The sequence below is a fragment of the Mastigoproctus giganteus genome, chromosome 14 (genome assembly GCF_048544385.1).
Source record: "Mastigoproctus giganteus isolate SK-2022 chromosome 14, ASM4854438v1, whole genome shotgun sequence".
Taxonomy (NCBI): Eukaryota; Metazoa; Arthropoda; class Arachnida; order Uropygi; family Thelyphonidae; genus Mastigoproctus; species Mastigoproctus giganteus.
The window spans coordinates 97335783-97361218 of NC_143588.1; the positions used below are offsets into that span (position 1 = coordinate 97335783).

General features: G+C 38.9%; 1 protein-coding gene across 1 annotated transcript in view; it reads left to right on the top strand.

Moving 5' to 3' along the window:
* Positions 1 to 25436, top strand: part of LOC150075416 (uncharacterized) — a 107376-nt gene that overhangs the window by 17068 nt on the left and 64872 nt on the right. The window contains exon 2 of the mRNA XM_090388868.1: positions 8815 to 8944. Coding sequence (XP_090244994.1) covers positions 8837 to 8944 — 108 coding nt within the window. The 5' untranslated portion in view covers positions 8815 to 8836. The remainder of the gene's footprint in view (positions 1 to 8814; positions 8945 to 25436) is intronic.

A 25436-nucleotide genomic window follows, 5' to 3' on the forward strand; every position in this document is an offset into this window, starting at 1 on the left:
CTCAGATACATTATAATTCATAACCCGTGAACATTGTATCAATTGTATTTCATTATCTCACTGCACGATTTCAATCCAGGAGGTTTCCTTTTCGGATGCCAATGGTTTTCTTAATGCAGCAAGGCTGTATCCACTACGATGCAATTGTGGTCATAATGCTTTATGTTTGCACCTAAATACAGTCATCAGATTAAATTAAATAGACATCAGTATGCGCTACTTCTGTTGGTCACTGTACAATGCAATTTATTCCTACTGACGACCAAGTCGACCACAAAGTTAATTCTCCCTTCCCTCCCATCTTCGATGTTGCACAATAAGCCCAAATGGTGGCATGAGTAGTGGTTACCCGCTCTTCGAAGATCCGTCTATGCGTGGTATTAACACAACTGCATCAGGATCGGCTTAGTATAATAAATGGACAATGCGGAATGCTCGGTATTTATTAATAACTTTTCATGATACTTGCTTGCGTGTCTTCTTGTTAAATTCTTCTAGCCCATACATTTAAGTCGTGCTTTTATCATCTCCTGTTCATGGTTACTTACGAAAATTGATAATTTTGTAACATTAAAAAAAAATAATAATAACAAAAAGATTAAAGTATATTATGTAGAATCATAAATGATATAATGCTACACAATAAGAGCTCTGATTATAATCGATGAAGTACAGTGGGCCGTCCATATCCGTCGACTTCTCTAAATCCCTCGTCGTCCACTATTTAACACCATTATTCTCTTATCCATCATAATATATGTAACTTCCAATCGCTAGTATCAGTCTGCCAGGAACACGCCTAATGAGGGGTTCTCAAACTAGTTCTTTGCCGATTGTGTGTCTTATTTGCTTTATTTTTGCAAACTCAGTGCTTTGTCTGCGAAATCAAATGAGAAAGCTCAGAAGCCAAAGAGTAGTCGGAAAAGAAATTGAAAATTATTGCTCATTTTTTTCATTCGAAAAAACAGGCAAACCAACCGGAGAACGCACGCAGTTTACAGGCACACTACGCTGAAACTTCATATCTTTAATTTCGTTTGCCTCCTACTCCCCCTCACCAAAATATACACGTAAACATCAGGAACTATTTAATTTGTCAATATGGCATGCGGATATCAGAATATCAAGATTTTCTAAAATTGATAGGGCAGTGTATAAAAATGAAAAGCAGTCTTTAAATGCTTAACTGCTTTTAAAGAAAGAAGGAAAAGACGTAAAGAGAAAGAAAGGATATAAGAGAAGAATAATACTTGCTGAGAGGGAGAGAAGAAGAAGAAGAAGAAATCGAAAAGCGAGAAAGAACGAAAAAGGACCATTAAAAGTATTTTAGAGAGAAAGGAGACATTGAAGCACAAGGGGTAGAAAAAGAGAGAGAAAGATTTTAATGGTATATGGAAAAACAGAAGTCTGATTTCAGCTTCTTCCCTAGTTATCTTAACGAATGAGCCTGAGGCTACAACACAGAAAGTCGAAAGAGCATCAGAAATTCTTAGCCGACAGTGACCTAGAAAAAAAATCGGACAAGTCGTTGAAGAAGTCGGTGGCTGGGGGAGTATGAGTGGGCAGACATACTCCATAAACCTACTTTTAGATAACCAATGAAGCGTTGAAATAAAATATACAGATTACGGAACAGCGGGCATCTGCAAGTACACACAGTTTGTGCTTTGTCTCGGAGAATTTCCTACGTGTGAAGAAATTTAAATGATTGCTCGTACGTGCCACTGAAGTCATATGCATGGATTGACCCGAATGCCAATTAAAGCTAAGGTCACGCAACTGTCTCGCCATATTCACGACACCACTGGCGGAATAAACAAGTCACGAGAGTGTGAGAACTTACAAAATCAATGGAAGTTCTTTCAATGGTCCCTTCTTTCGATTGTGTTTCTGTATTCTTGCTTTTGGGCTGTGATATTCGGTTGTGCTGCCGCGGGTTCGCACGAGTCTCGTTAGATTACAGTTTGAGTCCATTGTTAATTATATATCCAGCTAGTTTTAAGTAGCTAATACATTTTTATTATTCCTTTTCATTTATAATTGAGTCTTTAGACCTCATATTTAATTATAAAATAAAAGAGATAGACAAAGGGACAGAGAGAAGGAGATTGAAACATGATTTCTTTCTATCATGTATCTGCCCTAACGAACCAATCAGCGAGAATGACGAAAGAGCACCAGACATTCTTAACGACAGTGACCTAGAAAAAAATTCGGCCACGATGTGTCAAAGAGAACGTAGCACTGGCAAGAGCGGGCAGTTATTTTTACTGATTTAGATAATGCTGGAAACGTGTGTCTGACATGTTGCCAAACAACGTGTTGGGCGCAGACATATCCTTCATGCGTATAAAATAAATTGCTACAAGTTAAAAATATTAGCAAAAAATGGCAGCACTCAGCTTTAGCGTAACTGAATTGGTATGTGTTGGAAACGAAGATGAATTATTTGTATAAAACAGATTATAATTAGCGTAATATTTGAATCTAACTAAAAATGAGTTCCTTTTCTTCAATCGAGGCCGTAATTAGCCGATCTCGGGGAGTGGTGTAGGTTTACCACGTTTTTCATCCCGCACATTATGCATGGTTGTGTTCATGATCTGTGGACGAACGAAAACAAATCTACCGACAAAATACACAAACACGGATACGAGCAAAAACTTTCAATGCCATTAAAATAATTTAAATTTGTGAACATGAGTTTTAAATTTCAAGATGGCGGATTATAATAAAAATATCTCAGCTAGAATACTCAAACGATCTACTGGTTGGGAACCCCAGCACTAGGGCCTTGGGGTCTCGTGTACTGTAAATTAGTTAAGCTCCCTTTCCGAAGGGGGGGGGATTATTAATTTTAACGACCGCCTTATTATTTACAGATGGCCGAGTTTAAATACTGTATATCTGAAACTGTGAGAAATTCATTAAACCCTTATAAATTCAACTAATAATTTTTCATTCCTTTATTTAATTACTTTCTTTGTATACTACGCAAACCAAGCAGACCGAGTATTAATATATGCGAAAATTCTTGAAGTATTATAGCGATACCTATTACATACATTTTCTTTTAAATATCCATATCAAAAAACCTGTTTATCCCAGGAAATCCTGTCCATTAGAGAAGAAAAGTTAAGTGAAGAATTTAAAGGCTCAGCCCACCTAACAACACGTTTCAGGGGTATCCAAACTTCTCGAATTCCCCTACACTCTGTGCCGATATAAAAGTTGGGGACAGGCTCCCGATTCCTACAATGAATTCCACCCAGTGTGGGAAAACCCCCAATGTTACGTACTGACCAGTTGGCTTCATTGTCAGAAAGCAGAGGTCGCTCCGAAAATAAACGGAACTAGTTTATTCCGTCATATAGCAGTCGTAAACTTGTTTATGCTCACGTATCATCTCTTCCGTCACAATTTTGACTTAACTGTCACCTTGGCCTAATCGCACTTTTTGTTTTGTTCATTTTATCTGTACAAGCTGTCTTTGTACAAGCCGGATGGCTTTGGAAAAGAAGTCGAGAATTGATAAGCTGACAAAAGGTACCTCTTCGGTGGCAGACAGGAGTGATGGGTAAGAAAATAAAGCGTATTATATACAATTTTTGTAATTCTTTTATACATTTTAATATATGTAACTAATTTATTTTATCATATAGCAGTCCTAAACTTGTTCTGACTCGAAGTTTTGTTGTAAACGTAGTTCTATTATAGTCAAGTATACCACGTGGTGCTGGCCTTGTATTGTCTCTATCTTGTGAACTCCTCTGACCCTATGTGGTTGTCTCCGGAGTATAATTTTATTTATTTATTCGCCTTTTTTTTAAAAAAACAAACTTTTTCCTCTCTCATTTCACAAGCCATTTGACTCAATTTACCGATATTAAAACAGCAAGAGGTTAAGTGTGTCTGGACCCTTTATTTAAGTTTCTTCCGTTCCGGGAGTGAAGGGGTTCACTGCACGAGGATGAAGTTTACAAACAGTTCAGTTTAACTGGTCTGGAATTTGACACTTGTTGCTTCTTATCATTTCCTAGCTCAGCCAGACAAGTCACCGTGACCAGATTAACACTACCTCACTATAAATAGATGCTTGGTCTACATAGGGGAGAGGTACAGAGTAGTTTTCAGAGTTAATCGTGCATGTCTGCTAGCAGTTCCTGCTTTGACCTCATACTATGGATTAGAAGGGCTGCACATAACACACGTTCTTCAGGACGTCCTCACTTCCTATGTTTATATCGGCAGTCTTAGAAATTTCGATCTTAACTTATAATTACTGTTCCTTTAAGGTGTTAGTTATTTAAGAAAGCGGAAGGGTATGTTAGGTGCAGTTGTTCTTCCGAAGGTGAGTTAGGCCAAGGCAATGCAGGCAACTTATCTCCAAAATAACTTACGCAGTGAAGTATGCGATTTTGTTTTATTTTTGATGTTATTTAGAAGTGGAGTGGAATGTTTAACAATGACTTTTGGGTCTTCCATGGTATCTTTCAGTTTTATAAGGAAATTGGTAGTTTGAATCGTTGTTGTAGTAACTAATATCGATAATATAACTAATATGCAAATTGGTTTATCTTAAAAATTAGTTTTGTGATGGGGCTGTGCAGAAGTGGGAGGGGAGTACGTTCTAATTAAAGCTTTTATATTACGTGGGAATATTGTACTGCAAACTGCAACTGGATGATGGCTAATGAGGGTGCTCCAGCTACATGCAAGCATGATGTAATTGAACAGCGTGAACAAAGGAAAAGCTAAAGAGAGTAGAATGAAAAGTGCGCATGACAGAATACACAACTGCATTGAGTCTCGCACGTCAGTTATTTTTCCTGTCTTGAGTATCGACCTTTTAATTTTCGTTCTGTTTTAATCTCTAAATTCTCTGTCTTTAGCTTTTATTTTGTTCAGGTTGCTCAATTACAGTACGGTTGCAGATAGCTGTAACATCTTACAGCCATCATCTTGTTACAGTTTGCAGCAAAATAAGAATAGTTAAGTAGAATTAAATTATTTTTAAATGTTAATTTTAAATAATTAATGAGAATTGTTAAATTCTTTAGTTAGTAGCACACGGATTTCGTCATATTTTTTAATATATTTTCTTAAATGTTATAACATAGTTTAACAGAAGAATGCGAGGCCAAAACTAACCATACACCCAGGCACCCCGATACCATTGCACTGTCCTAGTATACGAGATGTGAGCATCTTTATTAGTGGCTTTAAACTATACCAGTTGTGGGACATTCTTTTTTAAACGTATACGATCTTTCTCACAGAATGGAGACGTACAGAAATTAATTAAAAACTAAAATAAATAAGCTATATACTATATTTAAATAAAATAGTTGAATTGAGATCAAAGAAATAATTATTTCTTTAAAAAATTACATGCAGCAGCTCTAATAATTCTGAATAATCCAGTTAACCTCTTTTTTACGTAACTCACTTCGGGATGAACTACTCAAAAAAAAAAAAAAAAAGAAAAGAAAAGAAAGTACACTGCCGGACAAAATTAACAGAACACGTAGAAAACGTGGTTTACTTCGTGCAGCTTGCGATGAAGCAGGACAAAATTTGGCATGGTGGTGTACCATAGAATAATGATGAAATGAAGAGACAGCGAGAAACTTCGAACAGGTATAAGGGACATTTATGGGGGTTTGTATAAGAATTGCCAAAAAGGTCACATTACTGAAGTTGATACAAGGTGCTCGAAAATATGGTCACATGATATCAGAACGGATTATGATCCTCTCCAACGGCTAAACAGGCCTGACAGCAGTGAACCATGCTCGATATAAGGACGTTCATAAGATTCTGTGGCAACAAATCCCATTCTTCCACCAGCGCAGACCATAGCTCATGAAGTGACCGAGGAGTCAGCTGTCTGCGTGCAGAGCGATGCCCAAGGGCGTCCCACACATGTCGACCGGATTTAAGTCTGGTAATCGTGCGTGCTGGCTATGGCAGTCGTTGGATATCTTCAGTTTCAAGGTATTCCTCTACCACTTGAGCTCTATGTGCAGTTCGCGTTGTCGAGCATGAAAAGAAAAGAAAATCTGGGCGAACCGCGCACTTAAAACATCTCACGTAGGGTTCGGGGAACTGTTCTTGGTACCTCTTCACAGTTACGGTACCCCTATCAAAAACATGAAGAGGCTTGCGGATGTTGATCGTTCTTCCGCCCTACACGAGAATACCACCTCCACCATAAGTGTTCTTTTCTCTGATGTTGGATGGATTGTACCGCATTCCTCGTTGTCTTCAGATGAAATAACGTCCAGAATCTGTTTGTAGGCTAAAACGGGACTCATCAGAGAACAGAACTGTACCCCATTTGTCAGAGCAACAAATCACATGTTCATGGCACCAGTTTCGCCAGGCATTTCGCAGCCAGGAGGCAGGGAACACCTGGTCCCCTTCCCCCTGATCCCATCCGAGGGGTTAATGGGATACAAACTTCTAGATTCCTTGCATTAAAGTCCATTTGAATTGAGCCTTGTTAACACGGTTGGAATGTTTTCACCTATGGCCGCAGCAACCTCAAGAGACAGTTGATGACAGGACATCGTAGGGTTCCGTCTTGCTGTTAGAGCCAGATAGCGGTCTGTTCTGGTTGATGTAGCCCTCGGGTGATCTTGGCCAGCTCTTCTTGTAATAGTTCCTTCCTCCTGAAACAGATTTCCCTAGTGCCGAGACGAGACTGCATGACACATTAAGCCAACGTGTCACCTCCGCCTGCGAGTGCCCGGCTGCAAGTCGTCCAATAGCTCACCATCTCAAAGAATCATCTAAACAACAATGACTTGCCATCCTGAATACTGGAGACATGGCTATGCCACTGAGCAAGCCAAAAAATGGGAATGAAGTAATGTAGTCGCAACCCGTATTTTTATAGGCAGGAAGAATTTGCATAATGTGCGGCTCTGTAAGATGTTAGATCCATTTGTTTTGGATACTCGGAAGAATTTGCATGACAGGATACATATTATTTCAAATATTCACCTTCAGCGACACTGTTTACAATAAAATATTCACGAAAAACATTTTGTTCTGTTAATATTGTCGAGCAGTGTACTTTATCTAGATTGTTTAGAAAGAAGTATACAATAACTAGAAGTTTGTTTCAACTTTAAGCAAGCAACTCTGAAGAGAGACAGTTCAAATGCAGGAGTAAAGAAAAATAAATAATTGCTTGAGGGGAAGTAAATAAAGGAATATGAATGTGATATACAGTTTCAATAATCTCCAAGAGGGGGGCTAAAGCAATTCTAATTAATGGAGATCGAAAAATAGTATCTGCTGTGGTGAATAATAATGATACCGAACCACTTAATCTAGGACAGCAATAACTGTTTGCATTGTTAGTTATACTCGGATAGTAGAAAAGGTTTTGTTGGAAAGAGTAACTCTTTTCCGAAGCTCTATTAAAGATAATGAGCTCCTCATTACTTAAAAATTCGTACGACTGTGGGTTGAACACTACATGTGGATGAAAATAAACCTATGTACTCCAAATTAACTGTCGAGGTTTGATTATATTTAGAAAACTTGTGCGGTGTGTCTTTTTAAGAACTCTTTTATTGAGGAAAATAAAATCGAATTACGTGTCACTTACACAGTGCGAAGGATCATTTAGGGCACTTCTAAAGCCAACAAAAACAACAACATACAGTTCAAGAACCAATGTAAACATGCTACTCCGGTCCATGACAAAACGAGGTTTTTTTGAGTCTAAAACTAGCACAGCTGCTCGAACATTAATAGTCGACTTGTCTTAATGTGATTAACCTCATGCGACCAGTTGAACATTGGGTTCTCTTGTGTTCATAAAGAGTTAGTTTGCAATCAGGGTATGACTAGAAAGAAATGGCTCATCGTATAAAAGTATTTTTGTTGGGATCTCTTAGTAAGAGATCCCAACAAAAATACCGTAGAGATGTTCAAGGGGAAGATTAGTTTATTACCCCCCCCTCCTTTGCCACCCCAGTTTTTTTGTTTTTTTCCCCCTCGGTCTCTGGTATCGTCCGGTCCGATGTTGAAAACGATTACGAGTAGGCCAGTCTAACTCGAAGAAGTGAAAAATCGATGGTGAAATATTTGGGGAATACAAAGAGGAGGAGTAGACGGACGCTGACCTATTTTTTTATTTTTTTATTTGGCTTTCGTTTCGTAGAGTGATGCAATATTTGAAAGTTAGCCAGGAGCAATCAATAACATCGGAACGTCCAGTTCCGTGCCAAAAGGCACTTTGGTGCTGTTTCTATTGGTTATTGACGTGACACCGTCATAAAAGAACATGAAACGGAAGGAAATAGCTGACCAGAGAATGCGGTCACGATAACTTGCTTGATATCTTGACGAACTTTCACTTGTACACTTTCTTTCTTGATTTTCTTTACTCGATGTCACTTTAAGGGATCGACTTGTCCTTGATTGTTGAAGTTGATGTAAGTACCTTTACGATTTCGAATACTCTATTGTCTTTAACCCTCCTCTTTTGTTTACTCTTTATAAGGAGAAGAATACTTGTGACCGTAGTGGTTAACTGATTCAACTAAAGATTACAATGGTATTGCAATTTTATAGATTTATTATGGAAATTAATGCAAAAGTTAATCAGTGTATTGGTTAGAATTTATAGATAATAGTATTTCGAGTCATGCATTTAATATTCTTCGGATATTCTTTGTATTTAATCTCTTAACAGTCTTGCTGCTTAAGTGTTTTAATTAGCTATTAAATTTGCCACAAAACGCGTAACCCCTATATTTTTAAATCGTGTACAAGTTTATTGTCGTTTCCTGCTAGGTCGAGGCTGAAAGAGTTTGCTATGATCAGTCGTCGACGTATTCTTTCTCGTTCGCGGGATGAACTGAATGTCGACTTTGCCCTTGAAGAGGATGAAGACGCGTGGTTTCAGAAGGAGAGGTTGTACCGGGTAAGTAGTCACTTTCTATTTATTTAAGACGCACACACACGTTTGGGTATAATTTTGTAACTCCCATCTGTACCGTGGATAGAACGCCTCCGTTAGAGGGCGTCAGTACAAAACTACCGAACCAGTACTATGGACGGATGGCTCAATGAAGTTTATGTTCAGCTAACTTCGAAACGATGCCATTAAAGAGGAAATAGGTGTGACACCAATCCAAGGCTAACTGCTCCGCCATTGGCATGCAACCTAAGTTTCCTTTTAATTATATAAATAGTTAATGGTATAATAAGTAATAACGTTGCTCTGTATCCAAAAAGGTTTGGGACTAGAATTCTGCCATAGGCATGAATTTTGGTAAACGTTCTCAAGACTGAGTGTGTGCAGCTTGCATTTAAAAAAAGGGGTGAAAAAAAAAAGTTATGATTTATGACCTTTACGTTTTACCCATCACGCACAGTTAAAGTATCAAATTGACGATAGGAGACAGTGATAACCATATTAGTTTTTGCGTAATTTCCCCATTTATAATTGGCTGTTAAGAGAATGTTGAACTTCACACGCTCACTAACAAGAAATCTTATTGGTCGCTAGCTCCACGCATTGGTTTTTCAATGAGCTCTCAACCTGGTCTAAATGAAGACTTCCCCTAGTGGATAAGGAACTTTCCCTGTCGTGAAATAGGGGTTTCGGGATTGCGATGGGTGTATGACCTAACGTGTTCTTGTTTAGCGTGGGATTTTAAATTCTTTCTTAATTGAGGTGACGCTGCCAAATGTGATGTAACGTACAGCACACTGCTTTACTACAGTACTGTACTGGACACTAGTGATTAAGCTTGTTCGTGCAAATTGCTGGTTAAGCAAATGTTGTGGACAGAAACGGGATCTTCCAATACATTATCGTATTGGAAGATCATAACAGTAGAAAATAACAGTAGGTGATAAAAATATATATACTGTATATAAATTAATTAAACAATTATATATATAATACACAGAATAAAAGTGTACACCTACAATACCCAACCGACATCTATTCTGACAAAGCGTTGTAGGCAATATGGCAGCAGATCCCACGGACGTCTTCAGACATCTAGTGGAGTCAATGCAATATCAGCAGCCTTCGTATGTGCAAACGGTGTCTCAACATGGTATTAAGCGGGTGGTCATAATTCAGTGATCACTGGGTGTAGAATTTAGCTGAAATTAGCTGAGTAGATTTGAATGTGGATAAATGGAGGATAATCTACGGCAAGGGTTCTCAACCTTTGTTAACGTACCATCTAAAAAAATTTTGGAAAGTTATTGTACCACCACGATAATAAATCATATATTATGTTTTTATGTATTTGTGATTATTTTCAATTTTTTTTTTTTTTTTTTTGGGTGTGATGTCAACTCAGAGCACGAAGACTGCACCTTGGTAACTGAAACATGACATTGGCACTCTAATCATTTGTTTGCTTTTCATGTGTGTGCGTGTCAGTATATTGTCTATAAACTGTATGCATTCCTGGTCGGTTTATTTCTTTGCTGGACTAAAAACCTGAACTTTCGAGAGATAAAATCATGCACCCTTCTTCTGAGACCGACTAATTTGGCCACGTATGGAAAAAAACCTGATTAAAATTCCTCTCGTCATTCACGGGATTCCAACCCAGGCCTTTTCCACGCGGTGTACGAAGACAATGATTATAACCACTGTGCTAATCCCGAATCTAACACCATACCAAGAATAGGGCTTGCTATTCGTGGTATGTATTGATGGGTTTTTCGGATGATGCCATGTTGTAGAGAGGACGCTATTGTAAAACCATCGATAACGTTGTTCTTCCAACACTGATTCAGTTTTACAACCAAAGAACTATGACAGTGTGTGTGACAACTTGTTTTGGGAAGAATGTGCGACACTGATTGGGTGAGTCGCTAAACTGCAAGCTGAGCCTGGTAGAACAATTGTGTGACGAATTGGAAAGATGGTGAGAGCTTCGTCCGTAAAGTTAAACATGGAATTGGTTTCGATTTTGAGCTATGATATTTCAGTTAATTCTATCTGTAAATTGCATATTGCTTTATGTTTGGTGTGCTTCATTTGCTGGATGAAAAACACAAATTTCTTCACGGAAATTTGGGTTTTCTTGCCTGAAACCGACTAACTCGGCCACAAATCTCTCTTTCGTCAATCAAACCAACCAACAATCTTGCTACAGTAGTTATTCTATTAAATCCATATACGTGCGCAAGCACTTTAGCTACAATTAGATCAAAATAGTGTTTTCTGGAACAGAAAATGTTGCCAATTACATATCGGAACAGCGTTGAATTTATTTTAACTTCTCCCCCCACCCCTTTCACAGATGGATAGAGCCCAGCTGGAGAGAGAGAGAGAGAGAGAGAGAGAGAGAGAGAGAGAGAGAGAGCGATCTTGTTGTTGAATGCTGATTTAATACTCCTCTGTTTGAGAATAAAGCAAAGACCGAGTCGGAAATTGTAAGAACCCCCGTACCGCTTTACTCCAATAGCCCAGGGAAGGTGCTTACTTCCATCGCTATGAACAACTATGCTGGAAACGGTCCAGATAGCAAACGGTGCTTATTATACCACGTGCACCCCAACCAAGCTGTTCCGTTCTGATTAAGAACCGTGCACGACAGGAGACGACGTTACTGTTTGCCGTTTCACCATCAAGAACGCGCTACAGTGAAACGCTAGAGGGGGTTCTCCTAACCTTGTAGGTGGAGATTATTTGGCATTGCTAGCCGATAATCTCTGTCTGCAGTGAAGAGTGTAATGCTGTTTTAATGGGGTCGAGGTGGCATCTTTAAATCACAAGAAGGGCGATGGGGTCAATAAAAGACTGCGTGCGTCGCTTGGAAATTTCTAACGAACGATTGCAGATAGCGAAGTGACGGATGAGCTGCTCCGTCAATGTTTCTTTACAAGCTACAAGAATTCGTACATTACCATTTTGATTATCAGCTGTTGAAGAAGGGTGCCGACCTGACTGATTACGCAGGCGCTGCAGTATTAATTTGGCCTTCCCGTGATATATTCATTTTATATGTGCACCACCTTAGTCATAGCTGTGAAAGCGCTCACAGTAGTTGCATAGTTTGTTACAATTGTTATGTGACGTAAACCGAAGTGATGACGTCAGCTATTTTTCGTTATTTAAAAGAAAACGTTTTATCGTACATTTTATTATTTCGTTTTAACACAGTTGAATCTGGGGTATCATTTATACCACACCTTCTACTTTCTAAATAATATTTGCAGTACTACTTCACAAAATATTTTACACTGAGTGGACAGGAATCATGGGATACCAACCTAGTAACGGGTAGGCCCACTTTTCGCCCGAATAAGGGCAATCACACGGTGAGGCATTGAAACTAGTTCACGAAGGCGTTCCACAGATAATTGCATCCATGCTTGTTGCACCGCTGTCCATAATTCCGTCGCATTCCTGGGTGGAAGATCCCAAGCTCGAACGGACCTTTCCACAGCATCCCAAGGATGCCTCACGGGGTGCATGTTCGGTGAACGGGGAGGCCATTCCATGGTGGTAAAATCTGCGGAATGCTCTTCGAACCATGTTCTAGTCACCACGGCTGTGTGGGGAGGCGCACTGTCCTGCTGGTAGAGTCCATTGCCCTATGGGTGCACGATGACCATGAAGGGATGCAGATGATCTGCAAGGATGGACAGATAACCTGGACCGTTCAAAGATGCATCTAGACGATCTAGACGTACCAGAGGTCCCAACGTGTGCTAGTTGAAGACGCCCCAGACCATTACTGATCTCCCATCTGCCTGAACAGTTCCTTGTTGACATGACGGGTGCCTAGCTTCGTGCGGTTTCCGCCAGATACCCTCCCTCCCGTTCCCTCATAATAACTGGAAACGGGACTCATCGGACCAGTAGACCCGTTTCCAATCACCCAAGGGCCATTGCTGATGTTGTTTCGCCCAGTTGAGACGTGGAGTCCTGTGTTGTGGTGTTATCAATGGGACTCCGGTGGGTCGGCGGCTCCCATAACCTATTGCGGCTAATGATCGCCTGATGGTCTTAGTGGAAACTGGCGGACTGGCAACCAATACACCATTTCTAGGGCTCAGTTCTACATAAATCTGGAAGTCACCCCATGGAAACAACAGATTGTGGCAACAAATCTTCTTACACTTGCCAGACTAATCACAAGACGACTCGACACCCCTGACATCACTGATTTAATAAAAACTCCACGCATTGCCGGAAGGAATCAAATGGACCCAAGGCTCTCCCACTCACAATCAGCTTGAACAACCTGAAAGGATTGAGACGCATGTTCCCAGGAAACACGGTAGATTTGATGAACAATCTAGCCATCGACCTGGATAGATTCTGCGAACAGCATTCATACAGACGTCAGAAGCTAAAGGACACATATGCAAACATACACTTATGAGACGCCACCAGAAGGAAAATGCCACCACAATGCATCCCGTTAAAGATAGGTGAAGCCATCACTGGTCCTCTCTTACTTAGAATCTACTACTCCAAAGACGCCTGGCTGCACTATTACGTTCAAGATTGAAGAATTGAAGAGATACCACGTGTAACAACCGGTGAAGGACTGCCTCATTTCTTTATATTTTGTATATTTCCCTCATGCTTATGTAATTTATAGCAATTTAGAGAAAATAATATCCTTTAATTCTTTTAATTATGTAAAATAATAAACACTAAGTTCTGTACCTGTCGGGTTAAGCATACATGGGCCCCATGTAACCGCCAGGCACATGTCCCTGTCTTAACCTCTGTGTGTAATATCACCCCCCTAGCTTCTAGCTGTCCAGGGGGTGGCTCTTTGGCAGAGCAATAAACAGATTTAATAAATAAATAAATAAATAAAAACGTTTCTGGCACCCCCTCGTTGCCGTCGGCGGTGATTTGTGCCACTGTCGCTCTCCAGTTGGCTGAAACAATGCGAGACAGACGTCGACGGCCACGGTCATCCACCACCTTTCTCCGCCTACAGCGCTGTCCACGATCAGATGTTATTCTGGAAATGGCGTATTCCCGATACGCTCTTAATTCTGTCGAACGGAGATAGTGCAATTTCTGTACCACTGCGATAGAGTAACCCATGCATCGGGCACCCACTATCATTCCTCTTTGAAAGTCGGTTAACTCACGACGTTTATCCATACTGACATCGAATTACACTCTACGCTAATGCAGTGACGCAGTGTACCTATATACCTGCTAAGTGGTGGGTTCATCCACTAGCGAGAGTGGTGACAGCGCTGCCTTGCCCAGGAACCAGGCATCCCATGAATTCTGTCCTTTCAGTGTATATATGGCGATGATTCGACAGCGGCTAAGCCAGTGCCTGGGTCTGGGGTTGAATCCCGTCTCAACAGAATTTTTTCAATTTTTTAGACTTTTTCCCATCTTGACTGATTTGTCGAGTTAAGAGCGAATGTTTTTTTCCCTTCCAGGTCCCGTATTGAGGTTTTTCATGCCTCTAACAGGCAAACAGAATACACGCATGTTACAGGTGCCTCGTGATCTTATTTCCTGGCGTTTAGTCAACAACCCAAAAATGTGAGCATTATTTAAATGTTAACTGCTTTCGAGTTAATGAAGGTTGCAACTTTCCCACAAAGTTTATTGATGCAGTGAAAACTAACTTTGTTGCATTCATTCAAGACCATTAAGATCTTATCATTTTTGCCTCATCGGATATATAACGAACTTGTAAGATCCATCATGCATAATGATCATAATGTATTGGGAATTACATTCAAAACTCTCACAGAAATTAATAGGACCTTAAAATGGCCATTGACTGAAAAAAAAAAAAAAAAAAAAACACCAGTCCACGATTTCTTTATAATTTCAAGCGTTCGTCTCACGTCCACTTTAAGTGTCGTTTTTCAAGTATGGGTCCGTTGATAGCTTGAAGCGTATATGCTGAGGTAGTATAAAATTAAAGTTGTTTGTTTGGTAGTTCGTTCATGCATGGAGGAGTTTTCAAGGTATGCAAGTTAGCTGCAGCTACAAACGGCCTAGATCTATTACTTCACATTGTGGCCTCAACTACAATACTGTACAATGAACTCTTTTTATTTTTCTTCTTTTTGAGTATCTTTTATTTACAGAAGACATATTTATGAAGCTCGTCGAGCTCTGTTAGTACTTTAATAAAAATCTTTATTTGCAATATATAATAGATAAATAAATATGCCTGTATTTATAACGCTGAATAAAGGTTGTGCTTAACAAAGGTACAATCGCGCGATTTTGAGATGGATCTTTGTTTGACAAAAATAAGAGGATTTGTTTGGAGATAGTCCGTAAAAGCGAGGACAGTCCGAGATGTATCGGTACACCGGACAAGGGCACGTTTTAGCGTCCTCTTTATTAATAGTTAATTCGATACGCACTCTTAAGATTTTGGCCCTTATGCGTTGTCGCTGGTGATTCAAGTCATTCCGTTCCCAATATTCTGCTAGTTCGATTAGACTTCAGTCGAGGATGACAAAGCTTACTGCAGTTTTTAATTAGGAAACATTAGGTAGTTATAAAAGGTACGTTCGAAAAGTTTCCGGGAGAAAAAACCATGCTACCTTCGCCTGAGACCGACTAACTCAGCCACATTGTGAAAAAGGCCCATAAAAATTTCTCCTGTCATCGCTCGAACTCAGGTTTTTTGCCACCCGGTGTGGGGAGGAGCGATTCTACCCACTGTACTACCCGCGAGAGCGAAATAGCATGCAAGTTTTAAAGTTGGTAGTGAATGCTAGCAGTCCCAGCATTTTTTTATTATTTAATTTTTGATTAAAAATTGGCAAATTATTTTGGCCATGTTTCTGTTATTTCTTTTCTTCCGAATCCATTAGATGATAATTGCTAAGAACTCTAGAGGCTGATCTAGATTCCACTTCAGAAACGTGTAATTAAGTCTTCAAGATTGTACGAAACGTTTTTAAAACAGACATTCTATTAGAGAATCGCACTTAAAGATAGTTTCGCTCTGTTTACATCGCGCTGCATATATCGAAAGGTTCTGTAAAAACAAGGGCAATTCTTGAGCTCATCAGAATTAATTATTGGGGTCGGCGTCCAGGTCTTTGTAAGTTCATTCGCATGGCTCTGGTATTAATTAATACTAGAACCATGAAAATCTAATTTGCAATTCATAGTTTGAAAAATTTTCAAAAATCAAAAATGGAACTCCTTAAAACGAAAAGCTGAAAAATTTGCACGAAATTATTAAGAGATTCAAAATTTTGAAAATCAGAATTCTGAAAATCGAATTCCTTAAAAAAAGCACGCGAATCATGCACGCGTTTCCTGCAAAAATTTGCGCGTAATTAAGGGGTTCAATTTTCAGTCTGTGCAGCTGAAGCATAAGATAGCATTTGCTATCACGTGCCTCTTATCATTAATTAAAATTTCACGTGCAGCCCTTATAATCCCCGAGATACATTTTCGTCCAGCTGATATCAGATTTAGAAAACCAACACGCGTTTTGAAAATATGTTTTCAGATTCAAACGTTTGTTCTTAATATGATTTATATAAGATTTTTAATAAACAAACTGAACTTTTTTTTTAATATAAATTTTTGATTAAAACAAACATCGTAATAATATCTTGGTAAATACGAACTTTTTTATATTTTGAAGTGGGGGGGGGGTGAATACGACAGCATTTATGGAAAATTATTTTTCAGAATTTCGATTGGAATTTTAATAACATTTTTAAAAGGTATGCGAGTTTCACTTCCTGGAGCCATGTGGCACTCTAAAGAAACTACCCGTCTCGTTTTCGATTAAAAATTTTAAATACTGTATTTAAGTTCCGTGTATTTATTTCCAATTAGCTGTGAAGCATGTCTCTTGTCGTAGGCTATGGATGGCAGAATTTTAGTTTTTTAATTACGTAGGGTTACCTAGCTATTTGAGACTAAATACACGTTGCTAAGTAATCATAATAATCTTAACCCCAAGCTGAATGCGAGGCTAAAATCTATTCAGATATATCAAAATCCGTCAGTGTCTATCCATCCATCCATTGTGTTGTAAATATAATGGAATTGTCTAGTGTGTAATTCATAAAAAGATTGATATAGATTTTTTGTAGCAGAACTGTTTATAGAATATATATAAAGTGTATGTACAGTATATTTAAAAAAAGAAAAGAAAACAGTTGTAGAAATAGTTTATAGAAGTGTATGTACAGTATATTTAAAAAAAGAAAAGAAAACAGTTGTAGAAATAGTTTATAGAAGTGTTTGTAACTTTTTGTAAATGTAATTTTGTGTAACGCTTCTATTATGCATTTAGACACGTTGCTAAATGGGGAGGGGGGGGGGTTATTTACACGCGTTTGTGCTGTGGAATAGTACCAAAGGACCTCTTTTTCTTTCTTTTATTTTTTGGCATTGAGTAGGGACAAGTGGAAGAAACTGTTATTAGAACGAATAGGCGGAAGCAACAAGCGCAGAAGTTGTACAATCCCCTTCCCCGTACTTGAAAAAGCTATATTAGTATCCTTATGTAGGTCCTCGATACAAGCAGTGCAAGTACGCCACGGAAAGGTAGCTCAGTCTCTGTCTCTCCCTATGCATCGATCAAAGTTGCCTCTTTAAATTAGCTTAAAATGCCGGCCGCACTACTTAGTGCCGTAAGGAGTAGCAAGTGTAGCGTGGCTAAGTGGGGAGGGTATTTGTGGATGGAAGGAATTTATTTAGAATGGTTGCGGCCTACTTCTCTTTAGATATAATAAGAGGGACACCAAAGTTTTCGTGTGGTTGGTATAGATATCCTCATATTATTGGCAACCTTTGGCTTCTCCTGTTTTACAATATCTCTCTCTTTCGTCCTTTTTTTATTTTTCACCCCCTCATTTTCTTTATACCTTCTTTCTTTCTCTTTTCTCTCCCTTTCTTTCTCTACTTTTCTTTTTCGTTTCTTTTTTAAGCTGTTCATTTCTCTCTTTCTCCTCCTTTTTTCTCCCTATTTTCCTTTCTTTCTCTCTCTCTCTCTCTCTCTCTCCGCTCTTCCTTTTTTCTTTCTCCTCTTCTCCTTTTCCTTTTCTATTTTCTTTCCTTTTCCACTTTTTTTTTATTCTTTTTTATTTTCCTTTCACTCTCTCTCCATCTCTGTTTCTATCTTTTCTCTATTTATTTTCTTTCTTTCGGAGTTTCTTTCCGTTTTCAAATTTCTTTTCTTTTTCGCTCTGTTTTCTTTCTTTTTCCTCGTTCTTCCTTCTCTCTGAAACCCTGCACCCACTTGCACTTAACAAAAGTTTGTTAATACATATAGCATACAAGCTGTTCTGCATGTGAATTACCGTTTTGCTCCCCCCCCCCTCGCTATCTTTCAATGCTTACTATCTGAAAGCGTTTCTCACCTGACATCTGAGAGTGATATGAATGCCAATAACCTGCTAGTGTCTGTCTTTGGGAGGCGATGTTGAAAATAATGCGCAGATGTAACGTAGGAGTACGGTGGGTAGGTTTTGATGACTCCCAAATACTCGTCATCTTGCGTGGGTTTCGGTTATTTAAGCTTTCGCCATGTGTGGACTCCTAAGATGAGTTAGTGGGCGGAAGTGTTGATGGCAAACCCGGATACTGAAAACAGCGTTTTTATCAACCAAAGCTCTTTCTCAGATTTCTTGACAAGTGAACTTAAAAAAATTGGTGGAGAATTCAAATGTTGTATTATATAGCTGATAAATGTCCTAATCTCTGAAGCCCTTCAAGGACATATAATTTTCAAATACTCAATACAGATTTAAAAAAAGAAAAATAAGATACTAAATAGATTTAAAATTAATACTTGTTATCCTCTCATTTAATGTAATCATTATGTTTTATTTTGTTCGAAGGTAATTTAATACCAGTTTATACTCCCAAGCAATTATTAAAATTAGCAGAGTATTACACAAAAAGATGCTTGTAGTAAACGAAATTGCTGTAATTTTGTTTTCTAATATAATGCAATCGCTCATCCTGACACTCATTGCGGATGTTGCACTAGCGCCCTCTATGAAGACAATTTGGAGGATAATTTAGAAATAATAATTGAAGGTAAAGAACCTTAACACAAATAAGATATTATTCTCTACATATTAGTAGAGAATAATAGCAAAAATAAAATAACTAGCAAAATATAGCGTAATTTATGAAAAAAAGAAGGAATTTTAACACATAAGTTAGCCCAAATTTAATAAAGAGGAATATTTTAAAGTAGAAAGATTTAAAAGCGTGAATATTATTTTTTTCCCTTTTTTTTTAATTATTTAAATCAGCCTTCAGTGTTTATTCGAAATGAAAATATATACAAACAAGATGACCTACTGCTGGGTAATATTTAAAGTACTGTCGTAAAGATTTAAACTAATAAATATGAATTAATTAAAAAAAAATACTAAACTTATAACTATAGTACTGTTATAAGTTTAGTGTTCCTAACATTTACCAGCCCTCATTCTCAAATATTTCTCAATAAAGTCAAATTTTCAAAAATATTTTAATAACCAAATTAAACGATATAAAGTGTAAAGTGTGTTTAGGGTCAAACGGCACCAGGGGTTTCCCCCATTTCCGCGTCGTATACATTGTCTTGTGATACAAATCACTGTAAAGGCCAGAGATTTAAAAGTATATGGGTATTTTTTTTTTCGTTTAGTGTTGTGTATCGTTGTTCCTCTGGCCATTTAGCCGCCAGACCCCTACTGAGGCCCGACGTTGCCCGCACTTCGCCCCGTGGAGGCAGACCAGGTACACCAGTACTTTAAGATTACTCTGGCAGGTCCTGCCACCAAATTTCCTGAGATTTCAATGGCTAGGGCCTAAAAAAAAAAACAGCACACACACACACACACACACACACACACACACACATGGAATGATGATCGCGGCAGGGATAGCGCTAGAATTTGAAGGGCCGAAAGTTTTGTGGGCAAGGCAATTTGGGCCTTGTCAAATTAATTGGAAATATAGGGTGTTCACTGGCACACAGATAGAGTGGGTGGGGAGACTGAAGGCTGGGAGGAAAAGGTAGAAATATGGGGACGATAGGGAAAGCGACCCCAGAGAGTCAGTGAAGCAGGCCCATGCCTCACCAGGTGAAAGGAGGGGGCGGCAGGGAGAGAGGAGACGAGGCCCGTCTCCTCTCCCCCCTGCCAAGGGAAGGGGAGTTAAAAGGGGAACCAGGCAAAAGAGTCCGGTTCAGATCGCCAATATTGGCGTTGGGCAGTGTAGCCGCTCTGTAATTCATGGTCCAGTCCAGTATTTTTTTTTTTTTTTTTTTTTAAATCCTTGAGATGCAGGTCTGAGTTTGGGATGTTGTCTTTTAGTACAGTTATTCTTGTTCTTGGTGTAGGTGTATTCTTTTAGTCCTTTTATACTAATTAGTGAGTGTGGTTACGTGCGGTGTTTTCGGTCCTGCGAGTTGGTGGTGTTCGAAATTCACTAGTGGGTAACCAATGGTTTGTCTTGTGTCTGTTTGCTTTTTTCAATGTTAAACAGTAGGCTCTAGGGTAGTCGCGGTAGGGTCCTTAGGTTGGTAAACATCCCTTGGGCAAATTTTGAGAGAGCCCGGTAATGGGCCTCCTCCAGCAGTATGAGGTGCTCCTGATCCTTTGGGTTGAAATGGATATTCGTGATGAGATGGCAACGGAGGTCTTCGTAGAGGAGGGCAATCGTGCATTAAATGCTTCCAGGTTTGCTCCTCACCGCAGTGGCATAGTGGCGATTCTACAATACTGAAGGCGGCCAATTTTGCATTGAAGGATCCGTGTCCTGTGAGCAGAAAAGTGGTGTAGAGGCCAAGTGAGAAGCAGGGTGGTTGACGTGGGTAGACTTGCAGAATGTAAGGGATAAATTTCCGTGTCACAGCGCCCTTGGTTGAGTCCGTCCATCTGGATTGCCAGATTTGTCCAAGGAAGGTTGTAAGGCGTTTCTTCTCTGTTACAGCGTTATTGATGGTGAAACCAATACAAGTCACTGTTCTTTCCTTTGAAAGATTGGTAGAGTAGGCCGCAACGGATGATTTTTCCAAGTCTAGGGGGAGACAGCCCACTAGGACCTGGAGTGCGTGCGGGCTCACAGTACAGCATGCCCTTCAGATGGTTAGTAGGATGGAGCGCTGTATAATCTCTAATTTTCTCCTATTGACTGCCGTGGTGGCTTTTTTAAACCAGACACCTGCAGCATATGAGAGGGCTGGGATAAATATGGCTTTATAAAAGAGGGAGAGTGTCCTCTTCTTTAGGCCCCAATTCTTCCGAGTAACTCTGGCAATAAATGCTGAGTACCTCTTAATTTTTTCTGCAGATGTACAAGATGTGGGGTGAATGATAAGTTCTTGTCAAGGGTAAGTCCGAGATGCTTCAGTTCTGTCACTAGTTTTATTGTGGTATCCTGTATCTTGATTTGCGGTGGCCTGCGTATGTCGAGAGAACCTTTCAGGAGTATTGAAGAAGTTTTGGTTGAGGAAATTCCCAGGTGATTGAGACTGACCCATTTCTGTAGTCTGTCAATGGCCTGGTTTGCAGTAGCTTCCATCTAGGCTCTGCTGTCTGCCTGTAGCATGAGGACAAGATCATCCGCGTATGCTTGGGTATCTACTCCATCAAGGTAACTGTTCCAGGAAACTGTCCAGGACAAGATTCCAAAGTAGTGGCCCCAGTACAGAGCCTTGTGGGTACCCCCGATGAACAGGTCGGGTGACTTGGCAGTAGGGAGTAGTTACAGTGACCATTCTGTCAGAGAGATAGGTTTGTATGCAGTCATATAGATTGCCCGGGATATTTGCCTCCCTGAGTCTGCCGAGGAAGCTTGGCCACCAAAGTGAGTCAATGGAAATGACCAGAATATTTTTTTTGTTGCAGTTTTGGGCTGCATCTGTTATGTGTTCAAGAGCGTCAACCGCAGAGGGTCCCCTCCGGAAGCCAAACTGGTTCGGGGAGGAGAGGCCCGTGGCAAGGTAGTGGCTTTCAAATTTATTATAGAGAAGGTTCTCAAAGAACTTGCTAATTACTGAGAGTAGTGCAATCGGTCTATATGACTCAGGGAGGTCTTGTGGCTTGGTTGGGTTTTTCAGTATGAGTCTGACTTTTGCCAGTCTCCAGTTACGAGGAAAGTGGCCTGTAGAGAGGAAGTGATTAAATACATTTAAGATAAGGTCCGGGATATATTCTACTGCCTTTTTAACAATCTCAGGTGTATCGTTTTAATATTCTTATTATCAGAATATTTATGAGGAATTACTGCTTTAACTGCTGAAAGTTCACCAACTGTAGGGGGATATGTTCCTGAAAAGTACCACGATGGCAGGATCAGCGTCCCTTAGAAAATGGGAAGTTAGGGGAAAAACAATAATTACGTCAATGAAATATATAAAAAACACAACAGACTTAATTTTCCATTTATACAAAAAAAAAAAAAAAACTGATCATAATTGCTACCAAGTCAGTAAGAACAAAAATAAGATAAAGCAAGATACACGCGCGCAATATGTTTATATATATCTTGGGTTGACCATGTGAAGCCAAAACTGTGTGTTCGGCACCTTGGGGATGCCACGACTTTCTTCAAGTGTGCGCCAAGGTTAGGAAAAACTCCTTTGAGCTAAATGACGATTGCTTTTTAGTTGTGCTGTAAACAATATAGTATCTTTTGAACTCAATGCATAAAACTTTAATGATCAAAATGGATTCCGTGCTCCAGATCTGTACAATAAGAAATAAAATTACTGGAGTGATGACTATACTACCTGCATCAAATATCCGACCGTCGGCATCCCAGCACCTGATAAAAAGATAATTAGTAGCATTGAATGTTGAATTGTAAAGTGGATGAAAGGTTAAGCTCATCGTTCCAGAAGATATCCAAAACAGTGCCACACATTAACATGTGACTTCTTCTATGGAGTTTATATGTAACAAAGCAGATCAGCACCCTTGCTAAACTAGCAACAAGGACTGATTCACCAACATTTTGCTGAAATGTTGAAATAGAAGTACTTCTCCTTAGAAATAGAAAAATTGAAATAGAAAATTGAAATAGAATTGAAACCATGTGTTTCCAACCAACGCTATTATCGTGATAAATGGTCTTATAAAGAATACAGAAATAAATTATTATAATTTGCATAAGATCTTAGCCCTTCCTTTTTTCTGTCTCCTCTTCTTCTTTTTCTGGAGAAAAAGGAGAAGTACTTCCAGCTCAGAACTTAAATTGAACGCATCTGTGGCGTCTGACAAACAATAAAGACATTGCAGACAATGTTTATACAGTTTTTCTTAAAATATATCAGAGCGGAAATGTGTCTTAGCTGAGTAAACATAGACTAAATTTGTAAACACGCTATTATTTTTGTTTTGTTTTTTTAAAGCTAGTGTAATTTTATATGAGACAATTTCCTTGTGAATAATTTATGTGGAAATTAAAGTTAAATGATTGAAAGTGTAAAGATTGCGAAATGCCGATATGATGACCGATCCTCCCTTTGGAAGTTGAGTTAAATCCAGTCGTACTTAACATCAGTTTCGCACAAAAGCGTTCTGTGAATGTTAAACCTTCCAAATGTTATTTGTTTTCTCTTCAGGTCAAACGAGATACTTAACATGCAAATATTTTCCTTTGGAACCATGCAGATATCATGTAAGTGGCTTGACTCCATGCTGATTCCCGCAGTTTCACTTCCTTTTGAGAACACCAGCACTTTCTTAACCTCCGAGGGAACATTTGGCTTGACCTCCCCGTAGGTGACAGATAAACGAAATTTATAGTGACCCCTTCGATGACACCATCCTGGCACAAGGAATAGTGAAGAGAAACCCGGATGATCAGGTTAACTAAAGGGGGTAGGTGCGCATTAATGCTATGTTTTGATAGAATCATTAGTGTCGTAAATCCGGAATAGATGGGCTGATATTTGACCAAGATTGTCTTATATTAATCTTTTAGAAGATCTAAGCAGACAGTTTGGAATTATTTTTCAGTTTTCTATCCGGTGAGTGAATAATTGTTATTGATAGAGAGAGAGGGGCGATAAAAATAAATCCTTCCTCGCTAGGCGCAGGACAGTGATAAAGTAAGTGTCACACACAATTGTGGAGCTGAAAGTAAGCAATAAGTCAATGGGGCCAGAAAAGTCCTCAAAGACACCTTGTAGATCACTTGTACGTAGACAGTTGCTTTATTTATATGTAAGGTATGTTTTCTCCCTATTTCTGTCTGTCTGTCTGTCGCTCTCTTTCTCCGTCCTTTTTAATACGCACGAAAAACTCCTTCAGGAGGCGGTAGCAGGATTTCCCCCATGAGGTATTCTGGGTTTTTTCAGCCCACACTTGTAAATTCCTCCACCAATAAACTTTAAAAGAAATATCTCCAACGCAGGTTGCCATTAGGATCTGATTTGCAGACAGATATAAAGGAAAAATGCAAAAAAAGTTGAAGGAATGGAAATATTGTCATTCTTACCAGATTTAGAAGGCATCGATGCAAGTATTCTGCAGCTTTGAAGGACTCCATTTTGGGATGAAGAATTTCACCTGATCTTTGTGTTGGAATCTGAGACATTTCGTAGTATACCTCCTGTACCTCTTCACAAATGTGTGAAGCTGATGGTGTAATCAGCACAGCAATTCAGTCACTGAAGAAATCGTACAGGAACGTTTGAGAATAATGTCTAGTCCTTTAAGAAATTAAATATAGATTACGTGCTGCACAGTTTAAAGTGCTTAGATTTTAATTACCTGCTCACCATGCCATCAAAAGAACAACGGTATTGATAAACTACTAGCTATCATCCGGAAACTTCCTATAGGGAATTCTGGGATTATCATATGGGCTGGTTTCGTGAGCGGCCATTTTTGAAGTGGTATTGCAAAGTTGTTTCTTGATAAAAAGCCTCCTTGGTATTCTAAAATACTTATTTGTAAAATAATAAGAGGAGTTTACCTCAATATAGTACGTAGAACACTTCCGTGTGATACCCTTCAGAAATTAAAACGGAAAAAATAAAAAAAACGACAACTTACCGCTACATTTTACTCTAATGTAAGTTGTCGGTTTTTTCGTTTTTTCCATTTTAATTTCTGGAGGGTATCATACGGAAGTGTTTTTTACTCTAATGTACCGGGAAGTTGTCGGTTTTTTTCATTTTTTCCGTTTTAATTTCTGAAGGGTATCATACGGAAGTGTTCTACGTACTATATTGAGGTAAACTCCTCTTATTATTTTACAAATATTATTATCAACGTAGAACGTATTAAGTATTACAGCTCTGATTCATACTATCTATAAAATGCTTATATAATATTGATAATAGATAAGTATTTTAGAATACAAACATTTTAACAAACCAATAGATAATTTTACGCTTATTACAATAGCATTTTTACGATTACAAATAAAATTTATAAGTAATTTACTAAATTACTTAATTATAACTTCTTATTGACTTGACTTACCTGGCGAAAAAAGA